At 40.4% G+C, this 16,434-nt stretch overlaps 1 protein-coding gene and 1 non-coding gene across 4 annotated transcripts in view; both read left to right on the forward strand.

Moving 5' to 3' along the window:
- Positions 1 to 15,054, forward strand: part of Eip63E (cyclin dependent kinase Eip63E) — a 133,910-nt gene extending 118,856 nt beyond the window's left edge. For all 3 annotated transcript variants that reach the window (XM_064686152.1, XM_064686153.1, XM_064686155.1), the window contains 7 exons: positions 1,785 to 2,002; positions 3,480 to 3,571; positions 8,546 to 8,720; positions 8,793 to 9,054; positions 10,470 to 10,682; positions 10,773 to 10,952; positions 13,622 to 15,054. In XM_064686152.1, coding sequence (XP_064542222.1) covers positions 1,785 to 2,002; positions 3,480 to 3,571; positions 8,546 to 8,720; positions 8,793 to 9,054; positions 10,470 to 10,682; positions 10,773 to 10,952; positions 13,622 to 13,686 — 1,205 coding nt within the window. In that variant the 3' untranslated portion in view covers positions 13,687 to 15,054. The remainder of the gene's footprint in view (positions 1 to 1,784; positions 2,003 to 3,479; positions 3,572 to 8,545; positions 8,721 to 8,792; positions 9,055 to 10,469; positions 10,683 to 10,772; positions 10,953 to 13,621) is intronic.
- On the forward strand, positions 2,317 to 2,382 carry LOC135431214 (U7 small nuclear RNA). Its single transcript, XR_010436752.1, has one exon. It is a non-coding gene; the product is annotated as a U7 small nuclear RNA (small nuclear RNA).
- Positions 15,055 to 16,434: the final 1,380 nt, after the last annotated feature.

Below are 16,434 nucleotides of genomic sequence, written 5' to 3' on the forward strand. Positions count from 1 at the left end.
ACCAGGACCAGGACCAGACGGAGGTAACAGACATTCTTGACTGCGCAGTTTCGCAAGTGGAGTTTCTTCTCATTTTTTTTTATTATGGTCAGGCCATTGACTGTGGCATTTATGTATGTGCATATATAAATATATTAGTGGGCTGTAAGCTGCAAATGTGGGTTAAAAATCAACTGGAATGCAATTCCTGGGCTTTGCCAAAAAGCTCAGGCTGGCAAATTGAAAGGCGAGGTTAAACAAGTGTGGCCCAAGAGAGTTTTTCATTGCGTGCCAAAAGGAAGTAGAAAATATGTACTCAAGTTTCGAATTCCCTGACAATATAGGCCGTAGTTGGTTTTAATATTGCGTTTATATAACTGCAGGCAATTCTTAAAGTTTTAAAGTATTTGTTATTGATTTAAAAAAGTTGAACAAATTATTTGCTGCGTATTTTATGCCATGTTCATTTGAATTGGAATTGCGACTGGGTTATTGCCGACTCGTTGCACACGCGCGCGTGCACTGACAATATATAAACCTTGCTGCCACGCCCACTTGTGTGGCCGCCGCAGCACACGAGGCGGGTTTTGAGCTGTAACAAAACCAATTTACGAGAAGCGCAACTGAAACTGCGCTGGCAACTGCCGCCAGCCACAACTATATTATATAAATATTTCAATAAAGCCACACAGATACAGACGCCCGCACACACACGCACACACACACGTGTCATGGCAGAGCAGCAGTCACCGGAGCAACTGCATCCACTGCAGCAGCAGCAACGGCGGCAGCAGAAGCCAACACGATGCCAAAAGCAAACATAATTTAAAATGTAATTAGTGCTCAAATAAAAAGCCAAACAAACAGAGCAAAGCCCAGTTGGCAGCGGGGGGAGTCAAGTGCACAGCTACCTGTGTTACCTGGTGTATGGGGGCGAGTGGGCGTGGCAGTGGCAATGCAAACAAATTGCTAAAGCAAATGAAAGCCGCTCGGGTAGCGGCCCAAGTCAATGAATATCACCGGGTTACTAGGTGACCCACTGCCGGATTGCCGGATTGCACTCTGGACACATCCCAGCGGGAGGCAGCGACAGCCACGCCCTCAATTACAACTGCAGTGCAAAAAAAGAAAACTTTGTCCTAGACCAACTTTCAACTGACTGCCATCTGCCATCTGCCAGCTGCCACTTGCCACCTGCCACCTGCCACCTGCTGGCGTTGCTATTTTTCTTTTGAAACATTTTTATTATATTTGCTGCTGTATTATTCAGAGCTCTCCGGATGCGATTCGTTCCGGTTTCGGTTTCGACTATCTGTCTGTGTGTGTGTGTGTAAACGTGGCATATTTTTTGTCGAGTTGCCACCGTGTTGTTGCATTCAGCGGTTTCAAGGCTCACGGCGCTAGCTATTGATGATGCTGCAGTGTTGCCGCCTCCCACCACACCCCCGCTTGAGGTTAATGAGCAAACTTGCTAACAACTCGCAATTCGCAACTTGCAACTTGCAACTCGCAACTCGACCCGGCTGCGCTCATTATGCAGTGCACCCAGAATATCCTTTTTGGGCCGCAGCTAACAGCACTCGACGCTGCTTGAAGGTCCTTCAGCTGGCCATTTGTCGGCATTCGCTTTGTTCTCGCGCCCTTCTGCTGCCACTTCAGAGTTCGCTGTGTGGGCGCGGGACACTAATTTAGATTTTAAGTAGTCTTCCTCAGCACTTGTACAACTCATTAAGCTGCATATTTTTTATTTCAACTTAAGCTCACTTCTCTGCTTTGCTTCTCTCTCTCTCTCTCCCGTTTTATAGACTGGCGCAGCACGGACAGCACCGACCATCACGATCGCGTACAGCGACAATTGTCGGTCTCGTCGGACAGCAAACTGCTGGATGAGGATATCAGGGAGGAGATGAAGTATCATTCGCATGTCGTCATGCGACCCAAGAAGCCGCCCAGACCCAAGTCCGAGGTGTTTCTCAACAAACAAGATCCACTTCCGCGACGAAAACGTTTCAGTGCATTTGGTGTAAGTACTTCAAAGCATTTTCCCCACTCGCATCAATTTCAGTCAATTTTCGCACTCACATTGTCTAACCGTACTTTATGGCTGGTCATTTGATAAATATATATATATATATATATATCTTTATATAGAGCTGGTCTCAATATATATCTATAGTTAACTTTGTCTATTTACGTGTGCTGCTCGTCTGTTGAAGCGCGTAAATTGTTGCATACTTCTGTGCGCGGTCTGCGCACAGTTGCGCGCTTGCAATTCTCAAATGGTTTTAGCTGCGTCTGCATCTAGTGCGCGCTGTTGTGAAGGACAAATCGAATTGAAAATATTTTTATCTCTTTGAAATTTGTCCTGGTGGGACCCTTTGCTTAGGCATTGAGTGTTCCGAATAAATAAATTCATCAAATAAAAACAATTGGCTCAAGTTAATATTCATATTTTTTGTGCAATAGTACTCATAGCGAGGCATATGGAATTTTCGTTAGAGATAAAGCTTGGAAGGAAACATGATAAGAGGAACTTCTTGTTTCGTATATTATGAAACGGTAGATTTCAATACTAGTTTTATGTGTTATTATTGCTCGGCATTGTCTGGCTCAAGTATTTTCTCTATAAATTTAATACCTTTTGTTTCCGTCCGTGCTTCGTCGTTTTGTTTACGTTTTGTGTAATATCTGTCTAAGGACGCTGCAGGAAAATAGAGAACGCATAAACAAGATTTTGATAAAGAACTTCTTTTCGTTATTTATAAACTAACTCAATTTCATAAGCGTATGGGATATTTGTATCATATGCTAAGATATTTAAACCTTACATTGACAGCTAATGGAAGTTATGTATATGTATAACAACTATTGAGCTTGAAGGTGACAAAATTAAATAGATTACTCTAATATGAAATTATAGAATCCTTGAAGATTTTGCACCGTTTCTCGCTTCTCTTGCTCAAACCCAAGCCAAGCTTCCTAGTTTCCATCTGTAGAATCTAGGTCTACTGTGTGGTACAGGCACAGATCCCAGTGCAGCCAATTCAGCTCTTTTCGGGCTTCATTTTTCAGAGGGCAGAAAACAGTTCAAATATTATAGTGATATAGCTTATGAACTAACTTAGTTTTCTTAGTTTTGGAAAAAAGTGCTTAAATTACTATTGATTTTTGATCAGAAATGAATTTGTTAATATGTCGGTTCACATTCATTTTTAATTTGATAAATTTGAATGTAAATTGCATTTAAAATAGCATATATGACAGTTTTTCCAGCCAGTTAACGGAAATTAAATAATCAAATTTAATTGAAAAGCGAATCATTCGTTATTTTCCCTTCTTGCTGTTGCATACTCTTGTGCGGCTGCGTTTTAAGTATTTGAGTGCATACTTTTCGGCAGCACTTTAAAACAATTTCACTCGATACGAATTGTCTATCTCGTAAATTAAGAAGAACCTTAAAAACTCTTTTGGCTAATTGGAACATTTTGTCACACATACAGGGCGATTCACCATTTGGCAAGCAGGAGGCCTACGTCAAACTGGAACCGCTCGGTGAAGGCTCCTATGCGACAGTCTACAAAGGATTTAGCAAGTGAGTACAAACACACGCACACACACACACACACACATATACATATATGGAGTGGGGAAACGGAAGCCAACTGTGCGCCATAAATCAAGGAAGCGGGTCGCCTTGTGGTCCTCAAATTGGGTTGCCATGTCAGTGGGTTAGGCAAAATTATTGCTGTCGACTTACGGGCCCTGTCAGCCTCCCATGAATTTTGACGAGCTCCAAAACTGACGAATAGCAGGAAGGAGAGGGTTGGTCCTGCACTTGCCGCTGCGCCTAAATCAAATGCCTTTTAAGCTAAAATGTGTGACAATGCCGCCGTCGCCTCTTCCCAGTTTTTCTCTTGATTTATTTACAAATGTTGTCCCGGCACATTTTGTTGCCTTATTTATTTATTTTTTCTCCTTTTCATTGCTGCCTTTTGCAGGCAGCCCCTCCCATTATAAACTAGCTAACATATATACTATTTGTATGGAGCTGCTGGCAGACTCATTACAGAGCCCGACCGAGTTCCCGAGACCGAGTTGCAGACGCGCAGCCTCTTTCCCAGTTGCCATGCAAATGCGGCTATCAATCAGGCGCTGGGCAAGCGGTGCGGGGCACACAGAAAAAATGGGTAAACAACAACAATGGACAGCAGCAGCAGCAGCAGCAGCAGCAGCAATGCAACAACAATGGGGCGAACACGCTTAGAAACAAGCAAGAATGGCTAAGTAAGGCAAGCCGAATGCTAAATACACTTATAGACATACGACTTAAGGGCTTGCTTACATGTGGGGAGCTCACAATTCCTGCGTTTGACTGAACTAACTCCCAAGGCAGAAAAGGTATTAATACAAAAACTCATTTTACGATCGATTCGTACTATAGAGCCATATGGTATAGTTGTCCGATACTGAAAAGATTTAATTCTTATGTGTGGACCAGGATATAACTAATGAATGGAAAGATTGGTCAAAAATCTTAAAAGAAGTTTTTCATGAAAAATCTTAAATTTTCTCTAGTCGTTCCTACGGCAGCTATACGATAAAGGTGTCCTATCGTGGCTAGGTTTGGTTATAAATTCCAATTGCACCTAAAGGATATGATGTTCCGATCTAGCTGATTTCGACAAAAGACAAAAGAATAAAAATGTAGGATTATAGCATTAAAACTGAGGGCCTTCTTTGCATAGTAACAGACAGTAGGATTGACAGACATTGCTATATCGACTCGGTTATTGAGATTGATCAAGAATATATAGTAAAAACTCTCTCCCTAATTTATAATGACACTCCTATTAGACAGATAACCCTCTTAGGCGAACATTTTCACTGCATATGCAGTGATAACTCTGTTAACGGACTTTCCCATAAGGTGAACACCTTTCTTGGGTGGTCAAAAATTAATCAAGAGAGTTTTAACCGTACTTTATGGGGTCAGAGACATCTCCTTTGTTACATATTTAATGAAAAAGTTATAACGCCCTCACCAAGGGCATTGTCGCTGTTGTTGTTGTTGTTGTTGGTGCTGTTTAGTTGGGTCCACAATTGTTGTTTGGTTTTTTGGGATCTTGACGCACTTTTCAAAGCCTGTGCGTAACCCTTTTCCTTGCTGCTTCCTTTGACACAATTGAGTTGGCAGTCCCAGTCCCGCCCAGGAAACCAGCCCCTGACACCGCCCCTGCCCCTCCCCGCTCTCCCTTTTCGTACTCCTTAACAAATGCCGCCTCATTTGCGCCTGCTCTGATTTTGAGCTGCCTGCGTCTCTCATAATTTGACAAATGAGCCCCAGCAAAAAAGCAGCAAGAGCAAGCATCGTCACCTTTTTGACAGCAGAGGCTACTTATATATATGTACGGGAGGGGAGAGTGAGTTGGGGGGGAGGTGTCTTGGGTGATGAATTCCCTGTGCTGTCAGTTGCATTGGCCACGAGTCTCCGTGCGACTCACGTTTGCTTTTGCTGCCTGTTTTGCTGATTTATTTGACAATCATTTGCACAGCTCCAACCGCCGCCCCCAGCCCGTCCCCATCCTCAAACTCAACCTCACCCTCATCCTGTTGAAGTTCTTTAACAATGGGCATTTACGGGAAAAACAAGAAAAGTTGGTTTTCTTCTGGTTCTCATTAGGCATGCAGAGCGGGTCACATGCGAAATGAGTTCCAATTAGCTTTGTTTATTCGGAATGCAATTAATTCGCTCTAATTTATCTGGGCAAAAGGAAAAGTGTGCTGAAAATAGGAAATGGCAAACGGCAAATGGCAAATGGAAAATGCAAATGGAAAATTTGACAACTTGCGAGCTGCCTTTTCAGCTGAATTCGTGCGCTCTGCTTCGCCTGCTGATTAGCATTTCATACGCAGCACGCAGATTTGGGTCAGCGCTTCGCTTTTGACTTTTTGCTTGGCTTGGCTATTACTGCCGCTGCTTTTGGCCAAGATTTATGCGCTCTGCTTTTTGGCCATCCTTCAGAGTTTACGCTTTGGCCTGCTGCGCTGTGCTGTGCGTCAATTGTTGAAGATTTTATGAATGATTTCACTTCAGTTCTCGGTTTTCTCTTTGGGCTTGAACTTTTGGCTTTAACTAAAGTCTGATTAGCATTTAGTGGGTCAACTGTCAGCTGTAGCGCCATCTGGCGGCGGCTGCCTGCAGCCAATGAAGAAAACTTTTCTGCTTGACGGCAAAACTTTCGACGACTTTCGGCGCTTAACTAAATCGTATTATTTTTACATTAACGTGAACTAAGTTTCGCATATCCTTCCACATGGCTGTCATAAGTGTTTCGAGCACTCTGCGTGCCCTTATCGAATGCCTGCCACGCCCCCGTTATAGCAGCTGCCCAACCACACACATACACGCTGACCCAGTTAGAAATTATCAAACGCTGGCGGCATTTGCAGCAGCAGCAGCAGCAGCAGCAGCAGCTTCTCATACATTTTTCATGGACTTTGAGGTGGTCTCCCCGAACCCCACCAAACCCCGCGACCCCAGCCGCAGCCAGAGCTGCACCCACAGCACCACAGCCGTGTATTCGTGTATTCCTTGTTGTTGTGCTCGTGTAATTTGCCTGAGACACTCGTCGACAACGGCGACAGCAGCTGCTGGTTACATGGAAATTTCGCATGTCGCACGGAGCAGAGGATGTGCAAAGACATAAGCTCTTTATGGCATTCGCTTTGGCGGTTATAAAAGAGCGCGTGCTTCACAACACTTGCCATCGCATAAAGGGCTTAATTGATAACGTTGCGGCTGCCAGAGGGCGTAGAGCATGTGTCACGCCCCACAATCTCACCTCAAAGCGATATCTACCCGAAAAGCATCAATCTAGAGCCCAAAGTTTGATGATGATATAAAAAACGATCCTTAAATTTATATAAACAAGAAGTATTGTAAATGCTTGATTCCACATAAAAATGGTTTATGCTCGAATAAAGTGCTAGACTTTAGATTGCATGTGAAGAATGTTTTTTGGCATAGAAACAACTAGAAGAATTTTTACGGTTTTTTAAAGTTATCCAAGTTTTCAAGTACTTATATAGAAATCAAGAATTCAAATAAATATATATTGAATATTTTATTAAATTTATTGTTTTGGGCAATTGTCTTTTCTCTCTTCCGTTTATAATAAATTTCCCTAAACAATTGACTTGTATTTTCATTAGTTTTCCTAGCATGTCCCCAATGAAATTCCCAGCTAGTTATCTGAACTAAAAGAATGTCCCCTGTTTAGTGTATTGCTTTGTATGACATTACACAAAATTGACTATTAATATGGGGTATCATTTCTTTAGCTAGCATACCCCTACTTAAATTTTTACTAAAACCTGTCTTTTAGCAAGTCTAGAATATTTAATTTAAACAATCGACTTGTATTTTCATTAGTTTTGCTAGCATACCCCCAATGAAATTAACAGCTAGCTATCGGAACTAAATAAAATTCCCTTATTGGGCGTTTTTCTGAATATGCTATTACACAAATTAGGTAAAACTTTGTTTCATCAGCTAGCTGAGCCCTACTTAAGTTCTTTCGAATGTCAATTTCGAAGCGCCTTTTAACCAAGTTAGTTTGATTAGCTATCAGCCGGTTGCTGGGTTAATTTAATGTACATTATCTATCGCTCAGTAGCTGCTCATTACGCACGACATCATCATCATCATCATCATCATTAACCGACCAAGAGAAGCTCTTAGCTGAAACAGTTTTTGGTTGCCTAACATCCAAATGCCAATTAGCTGAAATCGCGACGCTTTCGCTAACTGAATTAACTCTCAGCCTGGGCTCAACGCCCGCGCTTTGACACATTCGAGTGGACCAGACAAACCCTCCACAGCGTTCATTCAAAGACCTTTTTGCTGCTCTTGAGTCATAAAAAAAAAAAAAACTTTGCTCAATTTTTGCCAGCACTTTGCTCAACTACGCAACTCAAAGCGTAAATCAGCTACTTTATGACTGGGATTTTGGCGTGTTCTCTTGCTTTTATGGAACCTAGCAGGTTCCAAGCGGACACCCAACTGGAGTCGCAGTGGGAGTCGGAGTCAGTTCCAATTAGAATTTGCTGGGGCCAAAGGACGTCTCATAAATTCTTAGCGGTGTCAAATAATTTAACCTAATTTGACACTTCAAATGTGCGGCTTAGGGAGAACTGAGAGAGAGCGGGTGGGAGGGCGTGGCTGCCATGTCAGTGTCTGGGCCTGGCCTTATCCTAATTTAAGTGTTTGCGGCACATTTCTGTGCGTACTTTTGTTGGCTCGTTATGTCTGTTTAATGTATGCCCAGGCCCAACTGCTCCCCACTACCCCCCAATCCCCCTGCGGCAGCTTCGGCTCCTACATGACTTGCGGCAAGGACAATGTGGGTGCCCCAGAGCGCCTGCGAGGGGCCGTCCGCCTAATGCCGTGTAGGTCTCTGGACATCTGTTCGCTTGTACAAGTCGCATGTTTGGGCTGTGGGCTTTGACTCTTGTGTATTTATTTTATTAATTCCTTATCCACGTTCTTACACACACACACACACAGATTAACCTACCAGCGTGTTGCACTGAAGGAGATCCGTCTGCAGGAGGAGGAGGGCGCCCCATTCACGGCCATACGGGAGGCGTCGCTGCTAAAAGAACTGAAACACAGCAACATTGTGACCCTGCACGATATCGTGCACACCCGCGAGACGCTGACCTTTGTCTTTGAATATGTGGTGAGTAGCGCACTGAAAGGCCGATGCCACAGAGAATTGCCCTGCTTAAGTTGATGTGTGTTGCCCTTGCAGAATACCGATCTATCGCAATATATGGAGAAGCATCCGGGTGGCCTGGACCATCGCAATGTGCGTCTGTTCCTTTTCCAGCTCCTGCGCGGTCTCTCCTACTGCCACAAGCGTCGCGTCCTCCATCGCGATGTTAAGCCACAGAATCTGCTAATCAGCGACTGTGGCGAACTGAAGCTTGCCGATTTTGGCCTGGCCCGTGCCAAGAGCGTGCCCAGCCACACGTATTCACATGAAGTGGTTACGTTATGGTACCGTCCACCAGGTGAGTCCAAATATTAAATAAACACCAGCTGAATATTCTTTGAGTTTTCGCCTGAGTTGAAGGTAAATCAAATGGTTCATTTGTTAGTTTTGCATCACTTAAAGAACTTTCACATACTGTTAAGAACTATCTGAAATGTGAATGATTATCTACTTGCTGGAATTAACCAATATATATGTTCATATAACATTAAATGAATCGATTTTAGATTTTTGAAAAATGTGAATTTTATTTTTCATACTAATTTAGATATTCATTGTAATGCAACACTTAGTGAACTCATTTATTTGCTAGTTTTGCAACACACAACACAGAATTTTCAGAAACTGTTAAGAGCTTTATAAAATGGGAAAGTTAATTCTCCTGCTAAAAGAACTCATTAAACCAAATGCTTAAACCTCATGTTAGTTTAACACTCAATAAGCTAGTGCCTTTGTTCAATAAAGAACTTTAAACTTGTTTACACAACACTGGATGAACTAGCACATTTGCTTGCTTTACAGCACTTGAAAATTTTAATTTGCTTTCAACAAAAAAGTTCTTCCGCATAGATAATTGCTAGTAGAAAAAACTGCGAAAAATAAGATTAATATTGGTTTGAGGTTTTTCCATTAAGCATTTTCAATTTTAGCGCAGAGCTGAAAGCAGATTAATTTTAATATACGACTAAATAGACAACGTCCAATGGGTAAACAATTCATTTTGCTTTTTTAGTCTTAAACAAATTTCCTATCAATTTGCAGCGCTAAATTGAAAAAAAGCACTAGAGGGATATATGCTGAGAGAGAGAAGGAGAGAGGTAGAGAGGTAGAGAGGGAGAGAATAAGAGAGTAGCAGAGAGAATAAAGTTAATTTTTTAATATGCAATTCCCTCGACATAAACAGTTTGTGTGAACTCAAGCGGCTGCCTGCTGCTCCTGCTGCTCCCTAGACTGACCTCAACGGGCAAGTCAAAGCATGTTAAACAAATTTAATCTGCACTTCTTAGCAGACAAGCAGACTCTTGACCAGCGGGTGGCAGGAGCAGGAAGAGCAGCTCCAGCAGCAGCAGCAGCCGCCGAGAGCCAAGTGGATGCATGCAAACGTGCGGATGTGGTTGGCCAACAGGACTGGGGCTTAGGTTTTGGTTGGGTTTGTGTGTCCCACCTGTGCCACGTTTTTTATGTGTGCTCAAAACTTTGTTTAGCCGCTGCTTCAAGGGTCAGCCGAGATAAGCGCTAAGGCGACCTCTGCTTGGCTGTCAGTCAGTGTGTCACGCTGTCATTCCATGTGGCTAGCAGGGCGACTGGACTGGACTGGCCGGCTGGCTGGCGTAACAGCTCTGTTTATTTATTTAAAATTGCAATTTATTTTCAAACAAAAAGTGCATTTACCTAACGAAGCAACGACGAACTCTCTTGTCCCCGTTTATATAGATGTACTGCTGGGCAGCACAGAGTACTCCACGTCGCTGGACATGTGGGGCGTTGGCTGTATATTTGTGGAGATGGTGACTGGTATGCCAACATTCCCGGGCATACGTGATACATACGATCAGCTGGATAAGATATTCAAATTGCTGGGCACGCCCACCGAGGACACGTGGCAGGGCGTCACACATTTCCCAGGCTACAAACCGCACAAGTTGGGTGAGTAATTGGCCAGCAGCAGCAGCAGCAGACTGCATCTTTCTATTTTTGCAAAACTAATTTGGCTTCATTTGGCATGCATTGGTGCAGGTTTCTATCGACCACGGAAACTGGGTCACAATTTTCCACGGCTGTACGACATTATCGAGGGCGAGACGATAGCGAACGCGTTCCTGCAGCTCAATCCCGAGCAGCGCATCGGCGCCGAGGAGGCACTGCTGCATCCCTACTTTGCGCAATTGCCAAAGAAACTCTACGAATTGCCAGACGGTAGGAATTTTAAATACAATTTAAATTTCAAATTAAATGAATATATTCAACATTTACAAGCCAATATTTGGGGCCTGCCGCATTGTCTCTGACGGTGGCAAAGAAAACCAATTAAAATGCAACACAACAAATTTTGTTTGTCCTCAACTTTTGCAGTTGCCATAAACAGAGCGGGCCTCCCCCCTTTGCGTCCCAGCTCGGGCGCCTTCCAATTGAACTACACAACTCATTTAAGTTTGTGCGACAAACTTGGCCAGGCAACTGCCTGTTGTCTGTCTGTCTGTCTGTCTGTTGACTGCTTAAATAATGTTTGCCTGGCTAAAACAGCTACCAATTTTACTGTTTACAGTTAACAATAATTACACTTTTTGCGTTTTAATTTGTGTGTGCCTCGACTGGGCAGGCGAAAAAGAAAAGAATTTTCTGCAACAAGTCGCAAGTTGCCAAGAGCAACAGTGGAAAACCCATTTGTGTGTGGCAACTGGCAACGCTCTAAGAGCAACTAGTTAATTTGCCCCAAGCCAGTTAAATATGCCCAAAAAATGCAGACAAAGCAGCAGCAGGCACGTGCAAAGAGAGAAGCTTGCAGATAAGTTTAACTAGGCTCCCGAGAAGCCTGTGCATAGTTAATTCTTTTTTACTTCATTTTTGGCTCTCTGTGGGATAGTTAAAAAGTACATACTATATATAAGATGTTATTTATATACATACCAACGTTTCAGGTAGTCGCCAGAGGCATAGAGAGAAGCGATAAGAGAAGCTCTTTATAGCAATATGTTTCACAATTTCGAACTGGACTTACTAAATTTAATTTTTTTGAATGCTGCAGTTATTTTTTTAAGCTAAATTGAAATCTTTTTTAGTCACGCCCAGTCCATTTCTGATTATCTATAAAACTCCTTTTATACCACAATTTTGCCTGCAGATAGTCAAAATATTTGACTTAAGAGTAGATGGCTGCAAGTGAAGTCTAAAAAGCCCGTCCTTTGTTAGAGAAAACCCTTCAAATCAAAAATGTATTCACTTATTAGTGAATCAAAATTAATTTATTCATTTATGAAAAAATACAAATAATTAATGATTAATTATACATTTTTTCTTACAAGTGCAAAGGTTTGTCCTTGATGATATTAAACTAAAACAGATTAACCCAAGCCTTTTAAAAACTGCAAAGCATTTATGTTAGACTAAGGAAGTAGCATATATTAAGAATACATATTTGACTACTTTGGATATTATTAGATATTAGATATAGAAGTCCTTGGCAGAGGAGTCGTCTAAATCGCCCAAGCTTTCAGGCAGCCAATCAATGTATATCCGGGTTAGCCTCCCAGACTAGAAATATTTGAATAGTGAAATATCTGAGTCATAAGTTATAATTGCTAGTGTTAGTTTAAAAGTATGATGACTACATAATACCTACATATACCCTATATTAATTGAAATATTCTTAACCATCTGTGTTTCCGAACATCAACAAAGCTCTAATCCACCTCTTTCAAATTGTTTTTACAGTGGATATCAAGTATTTGTCAATCGCACCCGTTTGAGTAAATTATTTTGCCTTTTTATTTTAACTATATTGTTTATTCTGATCAGCATATTGGGATTTTATATAATCTATGTAATAATAATGATTATTTAACTACAATATTGCTTATACATTGAGTTAATCCTGATATTCTATGAATTTTCAATGTGCATTAGTCAAAGCTCTCGTAAATCTTCTGCTTGAATCCTCATAGCAAACGCATTCAGCAAAAATCGTTTAAGCAAAATAAGTTTCAGCAGCTTTCTGCATTAATTACGCTCGGCTCAGTCCTGCATGCGATTTGCAATTGTAAATGGAAATAATTTGGCCCAATGGAGCCTCCTGTTTGGGGAAAAACAGAATTCGGAATATAAGTACCAAACGACGCATCGAACGTTGCAATTTGGCAAGTGCATTCATTGGCCCGGCGCAAAGGAGGGGCCTCTCGAGGCTTTGGCTGGGTAATGAATGCAGCCAAAGGCGAGGGGAGGGGCCTAGACTAATGTCCATTTAATGGATGGGTAGCTTAATGTGCGCTTAAAATGTGATTAACTGTGATTTGTATATATTCCCACATCCGTCTAAACATCCGGCGCACTCTTGGCTATTTACAAAACTTGTAAATATGCTAATTTTGGTCAAAATTGAAATCAGAGCTCACAGGTGGACTCATTTGGGGCAGGTGCGTTTGCAACTGCTGTTTGTTCATTAAACATGCTCTCTCCTCTCCCTCACTCTCTTTCTCTCTCCCTCGCTCCTGTTGCGGCTGCAGCTTTAACAGTTTTCAGATAAAATCAATTAAAACGCAACTAATGTGCGGCATTTATCATGGTGCCCAGCAGCCGGATAAGGTCAATGCACAGCCAAAAACCGCAGCAGTTGAGCGTGTGAGCATTGCGGTTTTCCCGGGGTTGGTTCCACAGCCCAGAGCGTGCAAAGTGGGTGGGCGTGGCACACACACCCTTTCGGCAAAATGAAATTTGCTTTGCATTTAAATTGCCAGCCGCCTGTCTGCGAGTATATTAAATAATATCCAGTGAACAAATGTTGTCATACTGTTGAAGTTTTTAATTAAGAAAAAAATTGTACAAAAAATGAATAATAATAATAAATTGCACATATCATTTACTCTTCGCAGAAACCTCAATTTTCACCGTGGAAGGCGTGCAGCTGCATACAGAACCGAATCGACAGAATAAATGAAAATTAAAGCAGGTCCTCTCAGTGGATGGCGTACGTTTCTATTGTTAGACCAAAATACGATCTACAACAAATATCAGCCCAACAACAACCCAGCTACACCCAGCAACTAAACAACCCACTAAACAACCCACAAAACAACCCAGCAAACAACTCAGCAACAAACAACAACAAACAACAACAACAACTACAATCGGCAGCCATAATGAAAAGTGTACGAAAAATAACGAGTTTTGTACCATAATTTGTCAAATTCTTAGTTCGATTTCAGATTGTGAATTTCAGTGGGCGCGAGAGAGGAGTGGGAAGGGGGAGGGGAAGGAGGAGGGGAACAGCGACAGCATTTCAGTCAAATTCGTGCCTGGGCATTAGTTAGTTTAGTTATTTAAGCTATCAACGTCGTCTTCTTAGCGCCTTCATCAATAAGGATACTCAGTTTAGTCAATTATTGTTTTTCGCAACAGGAGTACGGACTTTTCGAAAGTTTATTTTTTTTAAATTTATATGAAATTTATACTACAGATTTTTTTGCAAGAAAAGTATTTCGTTTTCATTTCTCTAGTTTTTTGATTAAGCAAAAAGCAAATATTGTAGATTTTTCTGTTGTGCTGTCTGTGTATACAAAAAGAAAAAGTCCAATTATTCTTTGTGTTTGTTTTTCGTTTCTAAAAAAAATATATATAGAGTGCTGTGTTTGCTTCTACAGGGACAAGTTTAATAGGATTTCTCAAAAGTAAAGTTACAAAATTGAAATTAATATTAAATCAAGTCGAAATTGTTTTTTTTGTTTCTTGTATGCACGTAAATCATAAATTTAACTTTAAGTAGTTGCATTCAATTTATCTCTGTGTGTTTCCAACTGACTAACACAACCATTTCCTTATGGGTATGAGTCAAGACCCCGGGCTACCTAAGACAAGTTTATAGTTCCGATAAAGAAATCACCTAAAACCTTATGCCTATCTAAAGTTCTCTCACAATTCAATAAATATCATAGATTCATGTGTCTGCAAATGTCGGAAGCATAAACAGATCCTATAAAGCATATATATATGAATGTGTATGCATATTCCTTCCTTTGAACAACTATAAACTATAGCGTATATTTGTTTCAAATGTCTGTGAGAGTATTTAAGTTTCGGCTTGCGCCGATAGCCAGCTCTTGATTGTTTCATTTAAATACTATATTATTATTTTTAACGCTCTTTTGTCATTAAAAAGAAGAGGAAAAAACAAGAAAATTTTGCCGCGCTGTTTAAGTGATACATTTTTAATTATTATTAATTAAAATACAAATAATAAATGAATTTATGTATAAAGCAAACAATTAAAAAACAACAAAACAAATAAATTTAAATCATTTATACCGTATCGTTTGCTCTTGTTTCATATTTATTTCATTTATGTTTTTCTATATTAAAACACTTTTATGATTTCAGTGTCGCTGCTGTCCCACAACCAAAATTTAACCTACGAAATCGAACGAATTCCTAGTAAATAATAATAATAATAAAAAAATAATATAAGAATAAAATTCGAATAAAGCTGTTGAGGTAGTTACTTAAGAGATAAAACTAAATCATGGAAACACCACCAGGAGGAGAGGGCGTGAGTGGAAACTCCACGCGCAGGAGATTTAAAGCATATAGTTCATACAATAAACATTTTTGAAGCAAATCGAAACGAATGAATAGTTAAACTCAAATTAAACTAGAATTGAAAAAGTAGTAGTAAAAACGTTTTTAGCAGCAACAGCAAATAAATTCTAAATAAAATAGTCAGCCAACTAAAGCTAACATTAAAAAATAACCTTACCAAGTATTTTACATAGTGTCGTAGTTAAAATGAAATCCAATCGATCCATTTCCATGTTTAATGAAACGTTACGCAACACACACACAAAAGATGAGAGGACAAAGGGGAGAGTTCAGGAGAGAAATAACTAAATGTGCAAACTGAAATCAAAGACACTTCAAATGGTTTTGAAAGGTAAATGAATCAAAATGAATATCGGCGTGTAGAAGAGTAAGTAAGAGTAACAAAATAAACGTAGAGCAAAATATGTTAACAATTATTTACTTAAATCAATGCAAAATCTTGAGCAAAACGTAGGTGCCAGTGGCGCCCTCTGTGGCCCAATGGCCTATAACTTTTATGATGAAAAAAAAAAAAACAAAAAATATATCAAGAACATAAACTAATCGAGTTTAGAGTAAATTTGAATGAAATTACGACAGCGTCAAAGTAATGAATATTCTAAAAAACATTTTAAAAGTCAGACGCGCGCTTTTTAACACTGGCCGGCACTGTGCATTAACTTTGCGCAGTTACTGTTCGAGGCGGTCGAAGTTTTAGAGTGCGCGCGTTTTAGCAGCGTTTAAAAACGCAACAACAACAAAATTATATTTTGTAGTAGAAAATGAAAAACTTGATTATTAAAATAAAAAAGAATACATTAAACTAAATAGCGAAAAAAATAAACAAAAGAAAAACAATTTAATGAGAAAACTTTTTCTGTGATTTATGAAAAAAGTATGCAAAACCTAAAACAAGAATACGCAGCAAATTAAAAAAAAAAAAAAAAGCAAACAATTTAAAAATAAACTAGAGAAAAGAGTAAACAGTAAACCACATAAAAAATAAGCACTTTAGAGCGAACCAAATTAGATGCTGAGCCAAACGAAATTGTTTAGGATTATTTGCTAGCAAAAATGAATAGAAGACAACAATTGCACGCACGAAACAATTTAC

Source organism: Drosophila montana, unplaced genomic scaffold (genome assembly GCF_035044405.1).
Source record: "Drosophila montana isolate Dmon_TW-CO22-7 unplaced genomic scaffold, ASM3504440v1 contig_3175_1, whole genome shotgun sequence".
Lineage (NCBI taxonomy): Eukaryota > Metazoa > Arthropoda > Insecta > Diptera > Drosophilidae > Drosophila > Drosophila montana.